This window comes from Toxotes jaculatrix, chromosome 16, assembly GCF_017976425.1.
Source record: "Toxotes jaculatrix isolate fToxJac2 chromosome 16, fToxJac2.pri, whole genome shotgun sequence".
In the NCBI taxonomy this organism is placed as follows: domain Eukaryota; kingdom Metazoa; phylum Chordata; class Actinopteri; family Toxotidae; genus Toxotes; species Toxotes jaculatrix.
Window position 1 is genome coordinate 5580219 of NC_054409.1, and position 20435 is coordinate 5600653.

Consider the following 20435-nt stretch of genomic DNA (forward strand, 5'->3'; position numbering starts at 1 on the left):
AACTTGTTGAATCACTGGTCTTTTGTGCAGATTCAGAACCTCTGCTGCAAACCCAGCAGGTGATATTAAGTCAGTTCTCCCAAATATTTCACACATGTTGACTCTGGTCTAGCACTCAGGCTGACTCTTGTCTGCAGAGACATGTCTGGACTGACTCTGGGGCCTCTGGCTGTTAACAGTGCTTCTAGCTCCTCTCTGTTGGGTTATTTTGTTTTTAAGGCTCTCATCAGTCTGTCATAGATGAAATAACATCTTCATTCAGTCTGCTATTTTCGTTTGGAGTGGTGTGTGTGTGTGTGTGTCGGGGGGGGGGGGTTCAGTGTCAGTGGTTTCATCTCCAGACACACTTGGATCTTCCTCTACTTTGGAATGACAAGGTTCTTGTGAGATCCCACCCAGATGACCTGATGTCATTTCCTGTCTTAAAAAGCCCTAAGCTGCCATAAAAGGACATTTCAGCCATTTGTATCCTCCCAGCTGTGATTCAGCTGGGAGCACTGGATCCTGTCTGCAGTGAATGGAAGGACGGCTTGTTGAGAGATAAGAAGCGACTCTTCTAAAGCTCATTCAGCTCTGTATGTTGCGGTTAATACAAAACGTTGCTTTATCCTCAGTGGTTTTCTACAGAACAATTTGAATTAAGACGTTTAGGAGCTTTAAAGCACACAAGGCCAAACAGCCAAGGCTCCTTCAACCTTCCACTCTCCCACAGTGTGATTACTATCAAGGCAAAGACTGACAGATAATCCTGTTTCAAAACATGTAGTCCGGAGACAGAAAATATACCATAAACACTTCCCACTCCACCCTGAGTGAAAGAGGAAGTGTCGAGTCACAACAGTAATTACTGCAGTTACTGAGAAATGAGGAAGGGTGAACTGAAGTCCACAGCAGCCAATCGCAATCAGTTTGGCAGGAAAACACCACAAAACAAGGAAGGCTGAGTTACAAAAAAAGACTTGAGTAGTATATGGCTGGACTGTGAATGGTCAAAAAAACTGTTGTGGAATCGCTGCATCAGTGGGCCGTTTTTTACGAGCCCTCTCTGTGCACCTGTCATTTGGGGGTGAGAATGTACGTGTGTGCATGCGTTCTGGGCTCACGGGCCAATCACAACCAAGTGTCAGAGCTCAACCTGACGCTGAACTAACGTTAGCTTGAATAAGTGTAACCTCAGCGTAGGGACGTGCTGCCAAACCTACATGGGAATAAAGTTTTCCACACAGCTTTAGCCTGCAGTCTGATTATGTAACTGGCAGGCTGTTTTCTTCAGTTATTGTTAGATTGACAGCGACAATTTCACTCCCAGTCTGCCCAGTTAGAGAGACAGGGAAGATGTAGTGGTGGCAGGAGTAGAGGACGAGCCACGAGAGGTGGACGAAAGCGAGGGAGAAGGAGAGCAGCAGCGTCAGAAGCTGAGCTGGAGGAAAGAAGTCAGCGAACTGACTTAACAGATCTTTAACACCTCTGTACTGGGCCAACACACTGATATCTCATCTTGGACCATGTTCGTTCTATGGACAGTGTTCGTTCATTTGTTTGCATTTAAAATATTTCTACAAAACAGCAATGACATTATTACCCCATGAGAGGCTTTCAACATGGGGTCATGCCCTGCAGGATTGCACACTCACTGTTACATCATTCATGCTGAGGCTGAGTTCTCGTGTATGGATGAAAACATGAGCACACGCCTAAAAAAAAACCAAAAAAAAAAAAAAAAACAAAAAACCACACTTCACCACTTTGTGGATACCTTGCTTCATGTGACCAAACAAGTGACTGGTGCTATTCAAAAACAATACGACTTGACAAACACGAATAACATGAACAATGCGTTCCATTTGTGGTGCAGAGCTCTGGTACTGTACATGTCAGCTCAGCAATAACCTCAGGGAGAACAATGTATGTACAGAAGCTTTAAGACTCTAAGCTGCCTCCTGTCACTCTAGTCCAGACTTCCACTGTAAAGTGACAGCGGTCAACTGTCATCCTGCAGCCAAACATCCGCTCCATCTGCAGCCCACCGATACTGTACATCTCACGTCCTCCAGGCCTCACCACACTCTGTTTTAAAGTGTTGGTGGAGCTCCCCCCCAGCAAAGCCAATGGATATTACAATAACTTATCTTATTATGCCGGAACAACACATTTTACTTTCACAACTGCACTCTGAGGCTGATAAGTCCGAAATGTGATACTGTAGATCCCCCGCCTGCAGTCTCATTTGCAAATATCTGTCAATTCCCTGAAGCTTGTAACAGTATATGTTAAAGACACCACTGTAAAAACATTAATAATTATTTTTTTTCACTCTAGGAACTAAGACCTGCTGATAAACAACGGTCGATGAGATGTTTTTAACAGTACTTGGCTTTTGTTCGTCTAAATATAGGGCAAAATTATATTTACCCATTTCGCTTAGCCACTATCAAAAAATCCTGTAGCATCAACACTGTCAAGCACTTAACTGTAACTGTGAATGTAGCTGTGAGTTATCAGTATCCCCACATACAAGATGCAAGTGAGACTTGGTGAAACCGTCATATAATGTACACATCACTCCCAATACCATCAACTCATTATTAAGTCCACCTGAGTCAGCTGAGTCATTTTTCAAAGCAAAACTGCCAAAGAATGATCAATGAGGAGTCCCAGCTTTTCAGTTTAAGTTTTGCTGATTTTACAGTTTCATGTGAAAAGGAAAAAAGGAACAATTGATACAGATAGTGTAAAGGCCAATCCACACAGAAAGTACTGAGAAAGCGCTGAGTTTGAGTTTTTCAACATTTCTCTTTTTTTTTTTTGCTTCTGTAAAATGGAAGAAAAATCTAATGATATCAGGCTGTCGCTACTCAGACCATGACTGTGAGTTGGATGAACTCATTTTAGCTTTGTATCTTCAGGAGATCTGACTGCAATGACAAAAAAACAGGTGAAAGACCACCTGTCTTTTCTTTTCACTAAAACCGAAGGACAGGAAGAACAGAAAGAAAGTTCACCACCAGTTTACAGTGCTGCAGAGTACGTACAATGTCTTGCAACCACGGAGTTCCACTGTCTCTGTTCGCTGATGCATTCAAACTTCCTGTGTGATCGTGACCTCGACCAGCTTCGATGCAACCCTACAGCCTGCAGAGCTGGTATGCGGGCTAGGACTTACAAAAACAAGTTTTAAACTCTCGAATTCTACCGTCCAATTTAAATACATTTTCGCACATGTAGCTGGAACAAAAATCATATTTGAGCTGTCGCCCTCCACTCTGGCATCACTCTGCTGCTAAAAAGAAGCCTTTTCACAGATGTGTCAAAGCAGAACAGACACAGCTGCAGCTCCTAGAGCAAATAAAGGCTTAATTTGATGAAGGGGTGGGGGGGTGGGGGGGGGGGGGGGGGGGGGGGGGGTGGGTACAGAGAGAAAGCAGAGACAGTGGTCACTATCTGGCACACCTGAATCAAACGGAGCCATCTGCTCATGCTGTTAGACGCAGCTGTGTTTGCCCAGCTGTGACACAGTTAGAATGACCTGGTCTAAAACATGTGCGACATAACCATATCACCCACACGTTGATCATTTGAAATGTAGGGCCTCCTGGGTCTCACACCCATACCTGAACTCCGCCAAATAACCAGCTACCGTCTGACCTGAGACGTCACCACGTCAACAAAACCCCAGCTCTCCTTTACCTCCTTCTCTCTCAGATTTATCAGCTGCACATTCAAGCTGCCAGTCTCCTGTTCTACCACATCTCAGAGGAGTTCTACTGGACTCAGATCCAGAGAGCGGGGAGGCCACTGAAGTTCACTGAACTCGAGACGACTTTAGCTTTGTGACATGGAGCATTAAACTGCTGGAAGCATCAGAAGATGGTCAAGGGACAAACATAGTGAGCAACAATACTCAGACACTGTGGCATTCAAACCACAACCGTAAGCCACAGTGTTTCCCTTACATTGATTTACTTATGACAGCCCACTACAAAGTCAACAATTACTGGCACATATTTCTTTAAATTTTAGTATTTCAAATTGGTAAAATCTTATTTTATTGTGCTGTGAACGTTAACTGAAGCTACTGATCTGTATCTGCAGGATGTTAGGTGCTGCAGCCACATGACTGGCTGCATACATTCTAAAAAAAAAAAAAAAAAGAAAGCAGGAAAACTAGAAAACGGCAAGTCTTGTGAATGACTGGAAGATAAATTTGCACGATGAAGAAAACTCCCTTTATGACTGCGTGTATGCTCTCCAGGATGTAGGCGAACATGTTTACCTATCAACGATCTAGGCCACCAACTCATCTGTCGGAAATGACTTTGCCTTTGATTCATGGTGATGCATCCTGATCCTCCACCACCACGTACCTTGGCGCTCTGTAAATTTGTGCATACATGCATTTTTTTTGTAAAAGTCCAGAATCTACACAGAGTTGTACGCATCTGGAACCCTGGACCTCGTGCATCCATTTAAATGAGGCACTGGTACGTATTTAGCAGGGCAACATGAGCCTCAGACGGAAGAGCTGCCTCTGCTGCCTCCAACCCTGCGGAGGAATTCAACTATGCATTCCTCTGGAATACCAGCATCAGAACACAGAGACGGAGAGAGAGACAGAGGGAGAGAAGAAAAAAAAGAGAAAGAGAGAGAGAGAGAGAGAGACTTTATTCAGCCTCATGTCACTGGCAGCCAGCACAAGACCTAAATGCAGCCAGTCCCAGTGGAATACAGGAATGTGAAGACGGAGAGATTCTGTGGCAGAGGGAAGATAACATCTCATCCAATTTGAAACTGTTTTCAACTCCAAGGAAGTCAACCAACTAACAACAAGGCCAGTTGGAATACACAGTATATATTTCATTTCCTGTATTTATTTACAGGTGTTTAAAAATATAGGTTCTTGTAGTTTAAACAGCATTTCTTATTCTTTCAAACTACAACATTATAGTGGAAAGTGGAAATTTCTGTATTATTAAGGCACTGAAACACTAACTAAGCACGGCAGCATACAGGGTATAAAGCTGAAACAAAATGTAAGGCTCACATTTTGGGTGTATAACAGAGATGAACATCTCCAGAGAGGAGTGGAGCTCTTCCACTAAACAGATGTTCATATCACCTGCTGTGTGATGCACTGACAGCTGGATGGATGAGAGTTTTATAAAAGTTGATGCTATGACCAAAAGCTGACACAGCGTATTTTCCAAATCCGGTCCGGTGTTTGCCTCTCTTTACCTCCACGTTATTACTTTGAGTACAGTTTTATCCAAATGTAGAAATATTAGAGTTAAACAGCATTTCAGCTCAGGGAACACCAGCCCCTTCTCAGGCCTTCTGAAGAACCATCTGTACTCTGCTTCTCTTGTGTTGGCTCAAAGTGGCCGCTCAGCAGTTCCATGTCGCTACGAAGGGGTGTGTAATGTTTTTGTGCCCAATAAAAGACAACAAAATTGCTGTAGCACTAACACCGTCACATGTGAATATACACAAAACCACACTCACATCTGCTTGCAAAGGGGAAATGACGTGCTCATTTTCTGCTGCTATCTACACCACAACCAGTATGTGTGTGAATAAATAAACCAGAAGAAGTATGTCAGAGGTGCTGACAGGTCAAAGTGAATCACCAGGATCCACACGGATCTCACAAACCTCAAACTTTAGCTTAAAAATGTGCAGAAGCCTCTTTAAGTCAACCGATGTGACTGAAACAGTCAGTTCAAACATCAGGGCTGCTGACTTGTTATTAATCTGATTTGTCCAAAACACCTTACTGCTTCGCATGATCTTTAAATTCATCTGGAGAGTCCTTACGTGATCTGACTGAACTCCCCAGGCATCTGACACGGGCTTGGGAATTGGCTCGAGTCTAAAACAAATGATTTCTCGCACTGGAGGAGTGGCAGCACATGTTGTCTTGACCAAATATGGCTGAGGGAAAACACTCACAGTCTGATCTCTGCAGCACGCTGGAATGAAAAGCAGGTTTCCTTAACTGGTGCGCGAGTGGGCCATGACACAAAACACTGACACCTATCCAACAGAGCTTTTACTCTACAGGCTTGGATGTAAGCAGCAGGTGGATCAGCAGCCAGGTTACTGAACCTACTCAGCCTCCAAGTCCAACTGACTGATATACTGTACTCATCACAGGCTACATCCCCAATCATTCAGTCATTTCAAACCTAATACTGCAGCTGTCCACATGTGTATACACTGATATGACCTGACAACCGTGTTCGTTGATTAGACAGGCTGATTTGTTACTGCTAACACATCTTACATGTGGAGAGTAATGCTTCAGAATACATATATACCTGACAATAACCCGATCAGCAGACGTAAAGAAGAAGCTGGACCGAAAATGGAAATCGGACACGACAACTGACGCCGACGCCGCATCTGCCACACTTCACAATGTCCCGACACAAAAGCTAGCGTAGCCATGTATGACAGGTTCTCTGACTTCCCGGCTGACATTAGCCAATAGGAGCACAGCGTGCTCTTCCACTAAAAACTGTAAACGTGGTTTTGCAGAAGAGGAACGATGATGTTGTTGATGTCACTGTGGAACTGTGAACCAGAGGATAACAACGCCCCCGCCTTTTTGATGTTTCCTCGAGACACAAAACAGTGAGGATCTCACACACACACACACACACACACACACACACACACACACTGCTCTGGAGTGCATTCTGTCTTCACATTCTTGTCTCTGAATGTCAGTCCCCTGGCACCTCCAACTGATGACATCATGAAAAGTCATGAAAGACGCCAATCTAGGATCTGTGGCGTACCAGCGTGTAGTCTGTCATATCTCTGGGCCAAGTCATGGCAAGAATTTATGACTCAATCACCTAATTTAATACAGTGACCATCTTATCAGAACAAAAATAATGTTTGTACTGCAGGGGGGCGCTAAAGGATAAACCTCTGAGGTCATTCAAACAGAAAAGCTACGGCAAATTCCAAATCTGTTTAAACTAAGTCTTACTCATGCAGGTCATTCAGCTAGTGAAACCTCACTGTATGCAGACTTCCTCTACTTCTCAATGATCAAATGTATTATTAGCATTTCTGTACAGCCGTCTCTACAACTCTACAGTCACCTCCCCTTGGCACTTAGACAGAAACAGAACTACAGCACACACAGCGCTGTCCAATCATGTCGGAAATCAAAGGCGTTTACAAAACGGCTAGCTGGAAGGTGAGGTGAAAAGACAGACAGAAAGGAGGACGACATATAGTTTAAATATAGACTTCTCTATATAACTTCTCACATGTTCACACAGGCAGTCTCTCATTGAAGACATTCATGTTTCCCATGAAAAGTGAGTAGTTCAGATCCTGGCTCCTTATGCCTGACCCATCAGTGAGCGACGTGTGTGTGAACGTCGGTTTGAGACGATTACAGAAATGGTCGGACAAATAAACAGGACTGAGATGTGCCCTTCCTGCTTTTTACTACATTTCTGGTCATATGAATACCGAATCAATCAATCAATCAATTAGTCAATCAAGATAAATTTTAATCAACAACTATTTTGATAATCTTTTTAATCATTTAACTTCACTTTTATATATTTTATAGACCAACAGACCAAATTTTAAACATCACAAACAGCATAAATATACCTTATAGCTGCTAGTAACCATTAATGGAAACTAAATGTCAGAAGCGATGGTGTTAAATTTGCTTGTTCTGTCTGACCAACAGTCTAAAACATGAATATAACCAATTTCCAATGATATAAAAGCAGAGAGAAGCAGAAAGCTGGGGACAGTCAGTATTTTTTCTTCCATGTGTGCATCTGTCCAACCAAGAATTCAGTAATTGCTATCGCTTCCATTAGGTCCAATATTCTCTGTGTTTAAAAGCCATCGACAGCCAAAGAGGCGAGCTTAGAGGAACGTTTCAGCATCTGCTCTGGAGGCGCATCTTTGCTCTCCTCTGTACTGAAGCCCACAGCAGCATCACACAGCAGGTGAATTTAGGCCAAGTTTCCATTGGCCGGACTGAAGGGACTACAGGATGGTGAGAGACAAACGCACCCGGGGATAGTCTCATGGTCACACAACAATGAAGTGATTTTGATTAATGTGCAAAAAACAGACATGGCGATACACACACACACACACACACACACACACACACACACACACACACACAGTAATATGCTGTGAGAATGTGTAATGAATGAGCCATGTTTCCTACAGCTGTCCACATTTAATCTGAATATGGTGTGACCCATGTTAAAAAAACAGCACTCAAACAGTTTCTGAATGATAATGTTAAAGCAGGTGTTAATGTATATAATGTATATAATGTATACCTGGAAAACAGGTGTGTAGGAACACAACAAGGAGTCGCAAAGGAGAGTCACATCCCAAACACCCCAAACATCCCAAACACACATCCCAATAATCAATAAAGAAAAAATTAGACAAACACAATCTAAAAAAAAAATGTATTTTCTTTTCATCAACAAGGGAAGTTGAAATAGAGAAGTGGGACTGGAAGGACTGGACAACAGCATGTTAGTACAAAATAGACCTGGAAGTCTGTCAGTGACCAAGGTCCAAATTCTTGGAGACTCGTAAGTCTAAGACTTGACTTTGACCTATCCAGCAGAACCTGAGACCCAACTCTGACAGACCCAGGCTGCAGACCCAAGACAACCCGATCACCTCCATCTACTACACTGTAACAGCACCGTTGGAGAGCAGACACACAATGCTGTTGCAATGACATTTAAAGTTCTGCTGTGGGTTTGGGACAAAAATCACAATGGAGATATTATGTGTTTGTTTTTTTGTTTGTTTGTGTGCGTTTTTTCTGTGTGCTGGAATGAGTCAGTCACAGTACGTGGGCAGCCTCTAGCATACCCCTGCAGCTCTGAGTGACTGTTACTAGGCCTCAGCGTCCGTCCGAGACCAGGCTCCGAGCTACTACTGACAGCGGCGCACAGCTCAAAGTCAACGTGTCTCCGCGCAAATTCCTCCACTGTATCGCAGGCCACATCACAGCGGCGTAAGAATTTACACCCGGAGGCTACGTTTTCTTTCTTTTGCCTGTTTGGTAGCTGGGTAGCACGCCCAGCACTCCGCTTTGTTATACACCACAGTCACTCCTTTAAAATACGTAACTGTGTGACAACAACGAGATTTCACATCACTAAGGAGCACAACACACACACACACATATATACATACCGTCACCTCATGAAAATGCCAGACGCCCTAACTTATTGTGCGGAAACTTGAGCAGGTCTCTGGATGGAGCAGTGATATAGCTCCCACAGTACATTTAGCAGGAGACAGAGGGGGGGTTTCTGTAGCCGTTAGTGAACACCACGTCGTTTCCTCTTAACTAAGCGGAGATTTTTCTCACACACACACACACACACACACACACACACACACACACACACACACACACACACACACACAGGGCCGTCTGTGAAACTTCTACCAACTTCTTCTAGCCTCCACCTCGAGCCCGTGCTGACGTCAAAGACATGTCGCTACAATGGTGGAAACTTTTCAAACTTTAAAAACATAAAAGTAAGTCTGACCTGAGCGAGTCAATCCACTCCCTGGAGCTCTGAAAACCAGAAATGTCAAGCGGCCTTTCAACTATTCCCCGACAGAGAGCTAATTCTCTTTTCTTACTTTTTTTTCTTTTTAAAGCTAGGGGAGAGGCCTGCTCGCGACTTTTTCTCAGTTCCCCTCCCTGTCCGCTCTCAGCAGTGTAGCTGCTTAAACTCCACCCTGGCTGGGTGCGTCGCCGTGCAGCGGGGCGGTGTTCCACTGCTGCGTGGAGCCTTTAGTGGTCTGCTCCTCTGTGGCAGGCGGGTCTTTTCTGTGTTTTTTTTTCCCCTTTTCCTCTTTTTTTTTCTTTTTCTTTTTTGTACATTGTGCAAAATTCAAATGCAAACCTTTAAGGCACAGTTCCGTCTTTGGGGTACATTCATGTTAAAGGAAGGGGGGAAGAAAAGGAGGAGAAGTCAGAGGACAAAAAAACTTCTATTTATTATAGAATTTAGTTCATAACATCTATGAATTAACGTACTATTTTTTTCAAGGGGAATTGAAAAAGTTTAATGAACAGTTAAGATTCAGTGTATCGTGAAAATCTGTGCACGATAATAAGTTTCCATCCACCAGATGGGTTTGGACCAACTGTTCCATCAGTGACTTTGGCTCTGGCAAAAATCAAACATGGATGTTTGCACCAGGAAGTAAAGTGTTTGAGTAAGATAGGGATAAAAGATTATGGAGAACACATTCAAAGAAAGAGATCAGAACAATGGCTGGCAGAAGGGCAGAGGTTACACACATGAGAGGACGCAGTATAAGGCTACAGCAGCATCATTTCGACAAACAGCATCTCAACAACAAAATAAAAAAACAACAGATGATATGAATAATTTATCCAAATTTTAAGTATCAAAACTACAGTGAAAACCATGAGCAGATTAATTGAGCAACAGAAAATGAATGGCAACTATGATGATTGATTCTTTAAATTTCAAGTTTTCAAGCAAAATACCAAAAATTTTGTCTCTGAAATGTGACTGACTGCTATTTTTACGGGCTTGGAGAAAAGCTAACTGAAGACACAACCTCTGAGAAACCAGTGCCAGATTTGACCAGATATCTTTTAATAATTCATCACCTAAAGGAGCAATCAGTTCATTGAGCAAACACTTGTCAGATTAATAAATAATGTACTGTAATTATTGTGAGTTGCAGTCTTTATTCAAAGCAATGAAACAGTGGCTAACAATGGGCTGCAATGTGCAAGTTCTTTACTTTGGCGCCATCTGGTGTTAGTGATAAGGAGGTGGCTAAATAATGGTGGTTACTGGTGATCTTGTAGTCGTTATGCTCTGTGACTTTAAACCACAGATCTACCACCGACATGCAGCAGACTCCCAGGAAATCCAGTGCAGGATCATCTGGAGTAAACTCAAAATTATGAGAAGCCCCCCCCCCTCACCTCCCGTTCCTAGTGTGCAGTTCCACAGTCATTCAAAGACTCAATAATAATCCCCAAACCGAAAATCCACCGAGATTTTCTCCCTCAAGCACTGTTTACCAGTTGTGTTACCATCTGTGGTAAAATCACTGACACTTTTTTAATGCTGTGGATGAATGCTGTATATTACCACACACTTTGGAGAATCAGAAACATTTAAAAACACGTGTGCTGTGGGGACATACAACAACAAAAACAATCTTACACACATTACACATGTTGAAAGTCCATTTATTCTGAATTTACACGTTTACACAAAGTGTCTGGATAAAATTCATCTGCTGAGACATCCATTCATTCATATCTATACAGCATAAATAATCTTACAGTCTGTACTGTACATTACCATCAACATAGGTAAAGATCATGTGACCTCTCAGACAGGCCCTACAAACATGTCCTGTTACAGTCATAGCATGAACACACACAGGGATGCCATGTGTGTTTGTGATGCTGGCGTGAGCAGGGCCTGAATCCAGAGGAAGCAAGTTTGACTGTACAATAAAAAGAATATCTGTACATTATTAGAGGAAAAGCTTGGTTTTGTTTACATTTCATACATGCTTGTTGTAAGGCTTCTCAAGAATGTAGTCACCTTGACATCGACCATGTCAACTCCTCTGATCCCTGTATGCCCGTCTTATAAGCTGATCCAACCATCAACAGGAACAGGAAGACACCAACACTCTTGTTTTAAGGCTGATGTTTTCTGCCTCAGCTCTATCTGTTTCAACAGCTGTTTTTTTTCCTTTTTCTTTTTTTTTTTTTTTTGTGTGTGTTGTTGCTGACTGCAGCCATTGTCAAATCAAATCAATGTCAGTGTTCCACAGGAAAAACAACCACCACTGAGACAAAGCACACTGAGAACAAAACAAGAATTTGCTGTAATGATAAGACATGAAACTGTTCAATCTCCTGACTAAGCCCTTTGGCGTTAAGGCTTTAGTATGGATTCTTATGTTGCTTGTTAGCTGTAATGACTAAAACTGACAAGGTAAGCCAACAATACTGAGACATTGAAGAGAGAGAAGGTCATATAACTAACTGTCTGACATGGTGTATAAACCCTTAAAAGGTGCAATCATGATTATTTTACTGACTCAGTGCACAAAACAAACAAACTGTATTGTGGGACAGTTGCTGCATCAAAGCTCTGAATGAGGTGGAGCCAGAGCAGCTTAGTATTTGCTGCCGATGCTCTGGATTCCCTGGTCCCTCAACTCTCCACGGTCACCTGTGCGCTCGGTTTAGTGTCCGTAAGACTGGATGAGGAACTCAAGATGCCTTGCTCAACAGCTTGTCAGTTTATACAAGAATGAAATACACAGATGAAACCTTCAATATGACACAGGTCATATTTACGCTGATGCAGTCTAATTCAGCAGCTCTGAAATAAACTCGTCTCGTCATCACGGCTCTCGGGTTCAGTTTGTGCTGAACCTTGAGTCGTTTCAGAGAGGTGGAGAAAGAGAAGTGTTCATTTCATTTATATAAAAATATTAAAAACACCTCCAGTATAAACAATCCTGATTGCACTTTTAACGGATGACACTAGTGTTTTGTTTTTTTTAATTTTTTTTTTTTTAGTTGATATCGGCCAAACACTATTGGCTGTGTGTTCTCCAGCTAAGCAACATTACAGGAAGAGGACCTGACACTCGCTGCAACATGACGACTGCAGTAGATAACGCTGTCACGGCAACACTTTCCCAAACTAGCTTTACTTTCTCCATGCTGATAAACTGTGAGTGTACATGTTAATATGCATGTAGTGGTGGTGAAAAGGTACAGACATCACCTGTGGCATTGCAAAGTGGTTTGGAAAAACCTAATTAATTTTTTTTTCCCTCTATTGAGATGAATCCAGACAGTGTTTGTTATAACATCGAGGTCACAGTGAATCTAATCAAGCTGTTTTATGACAGACGTTGAAAACAGTCAGAGCTGAAGACGCACAACAGCAACAGCTACTCACACAGTTAGATGTTTTCTTGGCAAAGAGAGGCAGACAGAAAAAAAAAACTAAGCTGACATCAGTATTAGCTTCCGTTTAACATGTATCTAGGATATTGGTCTTGTGTTTGAGTGAGACCACATCAGCTCAGCTACAGCAGCTGACAGCAGTTAAGACTCCAGCCAAAGTGTGTGAGCTGAAAGCCTTCTGGGTGGAGCATCACTCATTCCTGATGTTTGGTCACAGGCTGATGTGATGAAACTGCAGAGTCCTGTAGAAGACTGATCGCGTCTCTCTTCATAGAAAACTGAGGTATTGAACACAAACAGCAGAGGGTGGTGGCGGCAGCGGCGGTGGGGGTACGAGTTCTGTTTCAGGCTGGGTTGCCGTGGCAGCCATTTTAGCAGCAGCAGCAGCAGCACTATTATGATATATAAGCACAGTTGAGGCCCACTTCCCTTTGTTCTTTTAATCAGCAGGAGGCCTGAAGCCACGTTAATTATGTTCATTTCCTCTTCCTGTCACTGGCTGCCAGCTGCCAGCAGGAAGTCTGCTTGTTGAACTCAAACATCTGCCTGTGCTCCTCCCAAACAAACTACTTACTGTCCATTTTGCACATATGCAAAAAGGAAACATGTAAAAATGTAAACTCTGAAACAAACGATTATTGTGATGAAAATAAACTCTGAGGTCACATATGGATTTTACTGTCTGAAAGTGTTATATGTTTTTTTTTTTTGGGGGGGGGCGGTGATGGGATGGGCACAGGCAGGACACAGGAGCATCCCTAGCTGTCCACAGGCCTCCAGTCAACACTTTAATGACACAGACCTAATTAAGCTTAACGTATAATGATTTGGGAGGTGGCCCTTCTGACCTCTACTGTCGTCTAGGTATTGGAGTTGTCTACCTCTCAGAGGTAAGATGAGTGCTCTCAGTTGCTGACGGCAGCCTCAGGGCTCGCGGTGGCTGCGGGGATGCGAGGCATCTTCTTGGCTGGACTCGGGATGTGCTGGAGGAAGAAAGCACACGGTAAATATAATGACTTATCTTCTACTTTATTTTACTCTTTTAATATCTTATTAATATGTCTTTTTATATTTTCTTGTGTTTCTTTATATATTGTCTTATTGCCTTTCTGTCTGAATTCCCTTGTTGCTGGAAGATGCTGTACTAAAAACCTTGTCTTTCCTTTATTTCTCCCATATATACACCTGCTCATCACCTGTTTCTACCACCTGCTGGCCACCCACTGCCTTTACATATATAAAAGCTGAGTATGAATTCCTCTTATATTAGATAAAAGGATGTAAAGCAGAAAACAGTCCTAGCTTTTATTCCTCCTGTACCTCGGCGGAAGTGCTGGAGCGAACAAGCTCTGGCTCTGCTGGCAGGTCATGGTCCAGAGGTCTGCGGGCGTATTCCCTGCGGTATTTGTCATCCACTCGCGTCAGGTACCATGTCCCTGGGAACAGATCCTCCACTGGGCCACGAGGGACGTAGCTGGCTGTACGGACAGATTATTTATTTATTTTTCACCCTCTTTCTTTGTGCACTACGAATTTACTCGCCACAGAAAGAGAAGCCACTGTCGGCACGAGCAGCCAGGTCCTACCTAAGTGGTGAGTCTCCTCTCTCAGCTTCATGTTCTCAGAGAAGACACCCGGTGAGACCTTCTTCCTTGAGTCCAGTCTGACCTTCAGGTCACTCAGGCTGGACACGAGTTTGTCCAGAGCAGATCCTGACACAAACGATCAACACAAATCACATGGAAGAACGCGCTGCCATTTGCTGCTGCTACTTTATAATGTCTATACATTCTAATTTGATCCACATCACACAGCTGAAGTGAACTGTGGCCGACCACTTACCGGGTGTGTGGTCCTGTGTGACTCGGAGAGAGTACAGAGTAGCAGCAAATCCTGAACCGTAGGAGAAAACACCAATCCTCTGTCCTGCCATCTGTGCAGGTGTGTGTCTGCAGCACAGAAGCAACAAAATGTTTCCCTTACGTTCTATAATACTGACACTCTGCTCCAGCATCTTGGAGTGTATGAGGATCATTTTGCAGCTGCAGTAGTACACAACTGCAGTGCAGGATATTTCAACCATAATCCTAAGCATGTGCTGATTAATTATAGTAGATGTATGTATGAAGGAATGAATGAATGAAAGTCAGAGACATACTGTGCAATGAGCGATGCCAGGCAGCCGTAGACTGAGGGGGTGTACATGTTTCCGTTCTGGTTGGAGATCAACAGGGAGAGTTTTGTCTTCCTCTCAAACAGATCTGCACTGGCCTTCATGAAGGCCTTCTCCACATCCCGGTCAAAGTAGGTCTCTTCTGGCTGTAAGTCTCTGCCATCCAAACACACACAGACATTTAATTAGCAACAGCATCAAGACAAAGGGTTTTATATTTGTGTTGCCACAGAATAAGTGAGTTGTCCTTTGATAGATTCCAAGGAATTATGTCAAGGGTTTTATATCTCCATGCACATAGTTTTGATTTTATTTTGCTTAGTTTCTGAGAAAGTTTGTCCCTCATGTAAAACATATTTATCATTGTAAATTCAAAAAGAAAAATTTTAAGCTGGCGATGGCAACAAGTCTACTTTCCAAAAGACAAGGGTGCTCCTTTAATGATTAGACCCTTTATCATCCCCTTAACCAAGAGGCTTTTTTAATCAAAGGACCAAAACCCTGTCTACTGTCCGTCTGTTTTATTCTGAGTGTACCTGAAGGCGTCAAGGCCTGTGAAGGGTCCCGTCTCAGTGTTGGGGCTGGGGTGGCTCAGGAAGTCGTTCAGCATGAGTCTGGCCAATGACTTCTGCACCAGCTTGCAGTACGGGGAGTGAAAGACCAGGTAGCCAAAGTCCTCCAAACTGAAGCGCTTCTCTGAACCCTCTGTCAAGAAGAAGAATGATGAGACCACATAAACCGAGAAGACACAGCTTCCTGTTTTAACTGATTGTTATTTGATTTGTTTGCTTTCAAGATTTCCTAGCACACTGCTCTCTAGTTCTGATATGCTTTGCGTCTGTGCTGTCATGGAAACACAGGCCATCTTATCAAGCCAAGAGTGCAGAGCTGGACATGCAGTGTTGCAGATCACAAATGGTTTACAACGCGTCTTTAATGGCCTCATGTTCTCAGATAATATATATATGTGTTGACACATCAAGATAAAGGCTCATCTCATTAAACTAGTTTATGGTCACTGAACTTAAGTAAACTTCTTAGCACAGCAAACAGGTAACATCCTAAACCCTCTTATCTAATTAGGCTATTATCCACTACACTCCCCTCCACATGCAGCACCTTTGCAGCAGAAGTGTACTTTGACCATCAAATATAAACAGGTAAAGAAGATGCAGCACACCATTACTGTCACCTGTGATAAAACAACTGCTCTTATTATGTAGCAATTGATGCATGTTTTTTTTTTTTCTGCTGGAACCTTAAATCTGTGTCCAGACGCTTTGAAAAAGGTATTCTGATATATGATCTTTAATAATACAAAGCAGTAAGACGACTGAATGTGTCATTTAGTGAGACAAGCGCACAAAACATGTGCACACCTTTCTCTGGCAGGTGCTGAGTAACACCTCTTCACCTGATTAACAGCCATTATGGGCTTATAAGGTTGCTCTTTTTCTAACTGTGAGATGAATATAAAAGAAGAAGGATCCGATTAAACCCACCTCTTTGCCACTGTGCGTGGATCTTGTTGCGATACACAGAGTAGCAGCGGTCCAAGGCACTCAAGTAGCACTCTATTGACAGCTTGCCGTCCACCACAGGGTACTCTGACACCAGGTCAGGCTTGTAGAAGTCATAGGCATGCTGCATGTGAGTTCCTCGCAGACCTGCACCACAGCCACAACAGCTGTCAGCAATGCACTGATACAGCATTAAAACACAAACTCAGTTCATGACAGCTCTGTCCATAATAAAGTTCTAAAACACATCCTCTCACAGATGAAATTTTGTTTTATGCTCATCTAAGATTTACACTAGAATAAACTTTCCAAGAATGACTGAGCTAGTTTCTGGTATTTAGAAGCACAGATCAACACAATCATCTCTTAAAGAACAGAGAGCCTGGCTCTTATAAACAAGTTTCTGACAATAGCCATCTCAGTATTGATCAGCTGAGCAGATCAAATCCAAACTTCGGTGACTTGCTACAAAGTGCGATGAGTAAACATTCTATTTTGATGGGATTAACTAAATAACAGTGAGGTCGGGGGCAGTGGAGTTGGTCACTGAAGAGGGCTGAAAAAAACAAACAAAAAAAAAACTGAGCACAAGAGACAAACAGTTATCAGTTAACTGACCTCGTTCAAAGGCCAGAGGAGCATTAGGCCCAACCAGCATGGCCACTGCACCGGCACCCCCCGTAGGCCGGGCACTTCCTGTGGCGTAGACAGCAATGTCCCCTGCAACCACCAAAGCATAACGCCCTGCAGAGAGGAAACATGAGGGGAGGGGGAAACAGCAAGACCAAGTTTTTAAAACTATAAACAAATCGTTTCTCTAAAATTGAATCATGAACAGTGATTATCAATCTCAACACAATACTGTAGGAGCAAAACAAGTCCTTTGTTTGGTTGAGGCTGATTAAATGCATGTATCAGCTAAAAGATATGATCTGATCAGTGAGGTTGTATCTGTAATATGAAACACAATGATAAAACAGAATGAAAACTTCTCCCTAATCTGCCACAACAGCTGCTGCTGCTACTGTTAAGAGGGAACATTGTTCAGACTGAATACTGTAAACTTTTAAAAACTCTTATGAAGCTGGTAAGATCCCATCTTTAAACATCCAAAAGGGTCATTGCCCACACACAAAAACAGCCTCTCAAATGAGAGAATTTGCTCCTTTCAGGTTTGCACGTAAACAGAGTAATACTAAAAAGACTAGAGCTGCAACAATTCAGTCAGTTTATCCATTTGTTGATCAAAAGAAAATGAATCAGAAACTATTTGATAACTGAATTATTGTTTTGGTCATTTCTTTAAGCATAAATACCATCATTTCCTGGCTTTGATGAATTTCTTTGTTGTATATAATAGCAATATAATTTTGGGGTTTCAGGCTGTCCGGACTGACGTTTGAAGACATTACACTGAACTACTGGAAATTATGACTTAAGGTTAGAGATTAATCCATAATGAAAATAATAGTCTGTTGCAACTCTAGAAAAGACATTGACTGACAAAAGTTTGTTGACTCACCATCCCATGAGCTGGACTCCACCCAGTTAACAGCATTGAACAGCGCAGCTGTCCCACCGTAACAGGCATTTGTGGTGTCAATGCCCTCCACATCTGTATTGCCTGAGTCCTCAAACAGCTGCATGATGACTGTCTTGACAGACTTGGACTTGTCAATGATGGTCTCAGTGCCGACCTCCAGTCGACCCACGCTGTCGTAGGACAGGTTGTTTCTCTCCATCAGTCTCTGGACCACAGTCAGGCATAGAGAGTTTATGTCTTCGCGGTCTGAGCAGAAGCCCATACGAGCCTGGCCCAGGCCCACGGTGTATTTACCAGCTGCCACGCCATCAAACTGCTCCAGCTCAGCCTGGTCAACATACTGGGCCGGGAAGTACAGCTCCATGGCAATGACACCTACATCTTTGGGCCATGGACCCAAGCAATTGATTGGGGCTGATCCTGGCATCCTGAACAGGCTGAGGAGGAAGGTTCACATTCAGCATTACATTCATTTAACAAATACAATGCATGTTCTCAGTACTGGAAAGCTACAATTTTGAAATGTCCCCAGTAATTAAGACCCCGCAATGCCTCAAGACACATCACAACTAAAAGCTGCACATGAACACATGCCAACAGCTTCCAAAAACTAAATAACATTAAGTAGGTTAAAGTACATGCTACTAACTCTGCTTTAAGAACACTAGCCACTAGTTACATCTGTCCAAACAGTTAAAAGTAATGCACCATGCCAGAGCAGCAGTCAGCCCAGAATAACATCAAAAAGGAAAACACAATCAGGCCAACTAGCCTCGCACTAGCTTTTAGAAGGCTGCAGTTTGACAACTCTTCAGTAAAGTACAACCACTGGTTTCAAAGCAATACGAGACATTTGTGTCTCTGGCTTCCATTGTCCAGCTAACGTTATTTAGCTAGCCAATGCAAGGCTGTAGCTGTCTGACAAGGTTACCTAGAACACTGACCAGCTAGCATGTTAGCCAAGACCTTTGCGCTAGTACTATGGCACTTTTGAGGTGGTCGAGGTGCAGTTACCCGTCTACTTTACTTGACATTTACACACAAACCAAGCACATAAGATAAATTAGCCAAACAGGCGGCCAATACACAAAAAGCTGCTCGGGTTAGCTAATTAAAAAGATGTAAACAGAGCATTTTCAGAGCTAACGCTAGCTAAGTTGATGTTCCGTTTACTGTATAGTATAACGTTTGACCACTAGCTGTTAGATGTCATAATGGTTATTACAAGTACCTGAACAGCTACATACAGCTTGTGTCTGGGAGTCAGACGCCAGATAAAGACACAGGACAGTAAAACTGGGTGAAAGGGCAACGGGATTTCCTGGAGCCTAAGTCGTTTATGAGCGGTACCGAAATCTGAAACCCGTTAGACTGTCACACTGAAGGGTCGCTTATGTAAGACAAGACTGGTTTCTTGTATGAAAGAGCAAGGACATTACATTTGGACACCGAAACTGATGAGTCGCCGAATTAACGGGTCATAATACGGGGTAACATGATGATTTCAGCCACAGTCAGTTGGTGGCTACCCGGACCAAATAGCTGACGGACCTTCTTCCTATCCAACTCATGGCCGGGTTTAACGTTAGCTGACTTGTGTCCAATGACATTTGTGTACCAGCTGTGTTAGAAATGTGCTAGCCAACTTAGCAAAATCCCTTATTCAACTTCTCTGATTCAAGACAACAAGCTTCTCTGTTAAAACTAAACAGTTAAAAATGAAACAAACACGACTATACAGTGATTTCCTTTCTCTAAATTCAAAAACATGGCGCTACAGAGCGCACATAAAGTCTCTCACCTGTGCGTGAAGTGAACTGTTGATGACAGTTATTACTCCGATGTTAACAGTATACAGCCCGGTACAAGTGTATTTATATATGACGATGACAGAGCAGCGTACACCCTGTACTACAACACCTGGTCTCCTGTCCAATCACAGCTCAAACCCAACATGCGGCGCTACCAAGTCCCGCAGGGCTCTGGCCAATCGGATTTTAGCAATGGCTACCACGCGCCACAAGCAGTATCGGAGGACCAATGGCGTGAGATGTACGATGTCTGGTGAGAGAGTAGGAACCAATCAGACTGTGAAATTAATTCCTGGCGTGGCAGTGGCACAGGACGGCGTGTCCATGGCAACATGTATCCATTCATAGAGTCAGTGGCTGTGCT

The 20435-nt window shown here is 43.1% G+C and overlaps 2 protein-coding genes across 5 annotated transcripts in view; both read right to left on the reverse strand.

Moving 5' to 3' along the window:
- Positions 1-9735, reverse strand: part of tln1 (talin 1) — a 46321-nt gene extending 36586 nt beyond the window's left edge. For 2 of the 3 annotated variants that reach the window (XM_041059663.1, XM_041059661.1), the window contains exon 1: positions 9576-9735. The gene's annotated coding sequence lies outside the window, so the exon portion shown is untranslated. Of the gene's footprint in view, positions 1-9213; positions 9303-9575 lie in introns of those variants that run through there. The other variant, XM_041059662.1, reaches the window with a different exon arrangement.
- A 1521-nt stretch (positions 9736-11256) lies between these two features.
- hmgcs1 (3-hydroxy-3-methylglutaryl-CoA synthase 1 (soluble)) lies at positions 11257-20189 on the reverse strand. 2 transcript variants are annotated; one of them, XM_041059689.1, is made up of 10 exons: positions 20062-20189; positions 18240-18697; positions 17336-17461; positions 16700-16864; positions 15734-15902; positions 15183-15353; positions 14867-14973; positions 14611-14736; positions 14345-14502; positions 11257-14007 (listed from the first exon to the last, which is right to left on the reverse strand). In XM_041059689.1, exons 2-10 carry the CDS (start codon positions 18685-18687, stop codon positions 13930-13932), a joined length of 1548 nt encoding a protein of 515 aa, XP_040915623.1. In that variant the 5' UTR covers positions 18688-18697; positions 20062-20189; the 3' UTR covers positions 11257-13929. The 2 variants fall into 2 exon arrangements, with proteins under 2 accessions (XP_040915623.1, XP_040915624.1); XM_041059690.1 differs by lacking the exon at positions 20062-20189 and adding an exon at positions 19492-19621.
- Between the last annotated feature and the right edge of the window lie 246 nt (positions 20190-20435).

Bases quoted from the DNA above. Each gene is read 5' to 3' on its own strand.
- hmgcs1 (XM_041059689.1), bottom strand. From the start codon at position 18,687: ATGCCAGGATCAGCCCCAATCAATTGCTTGGGTCCATGGCCCAAAGAT. The intron at 17,462-18,239 runs GTGAGTCAACAA...TCCTCTCTGCAG, and splicing joins GGAGTCCAGCTCATGGGATG to GGCGTTATGCTTTGGTGGTT. The intron at 14,008-14,344 runs GTACAGGAGGAA...TTCTTCCTCCAG, and splicing joins GCTCCAGCACTTCCGCCGAG to CACATCCCGAGTCCAGCCAA.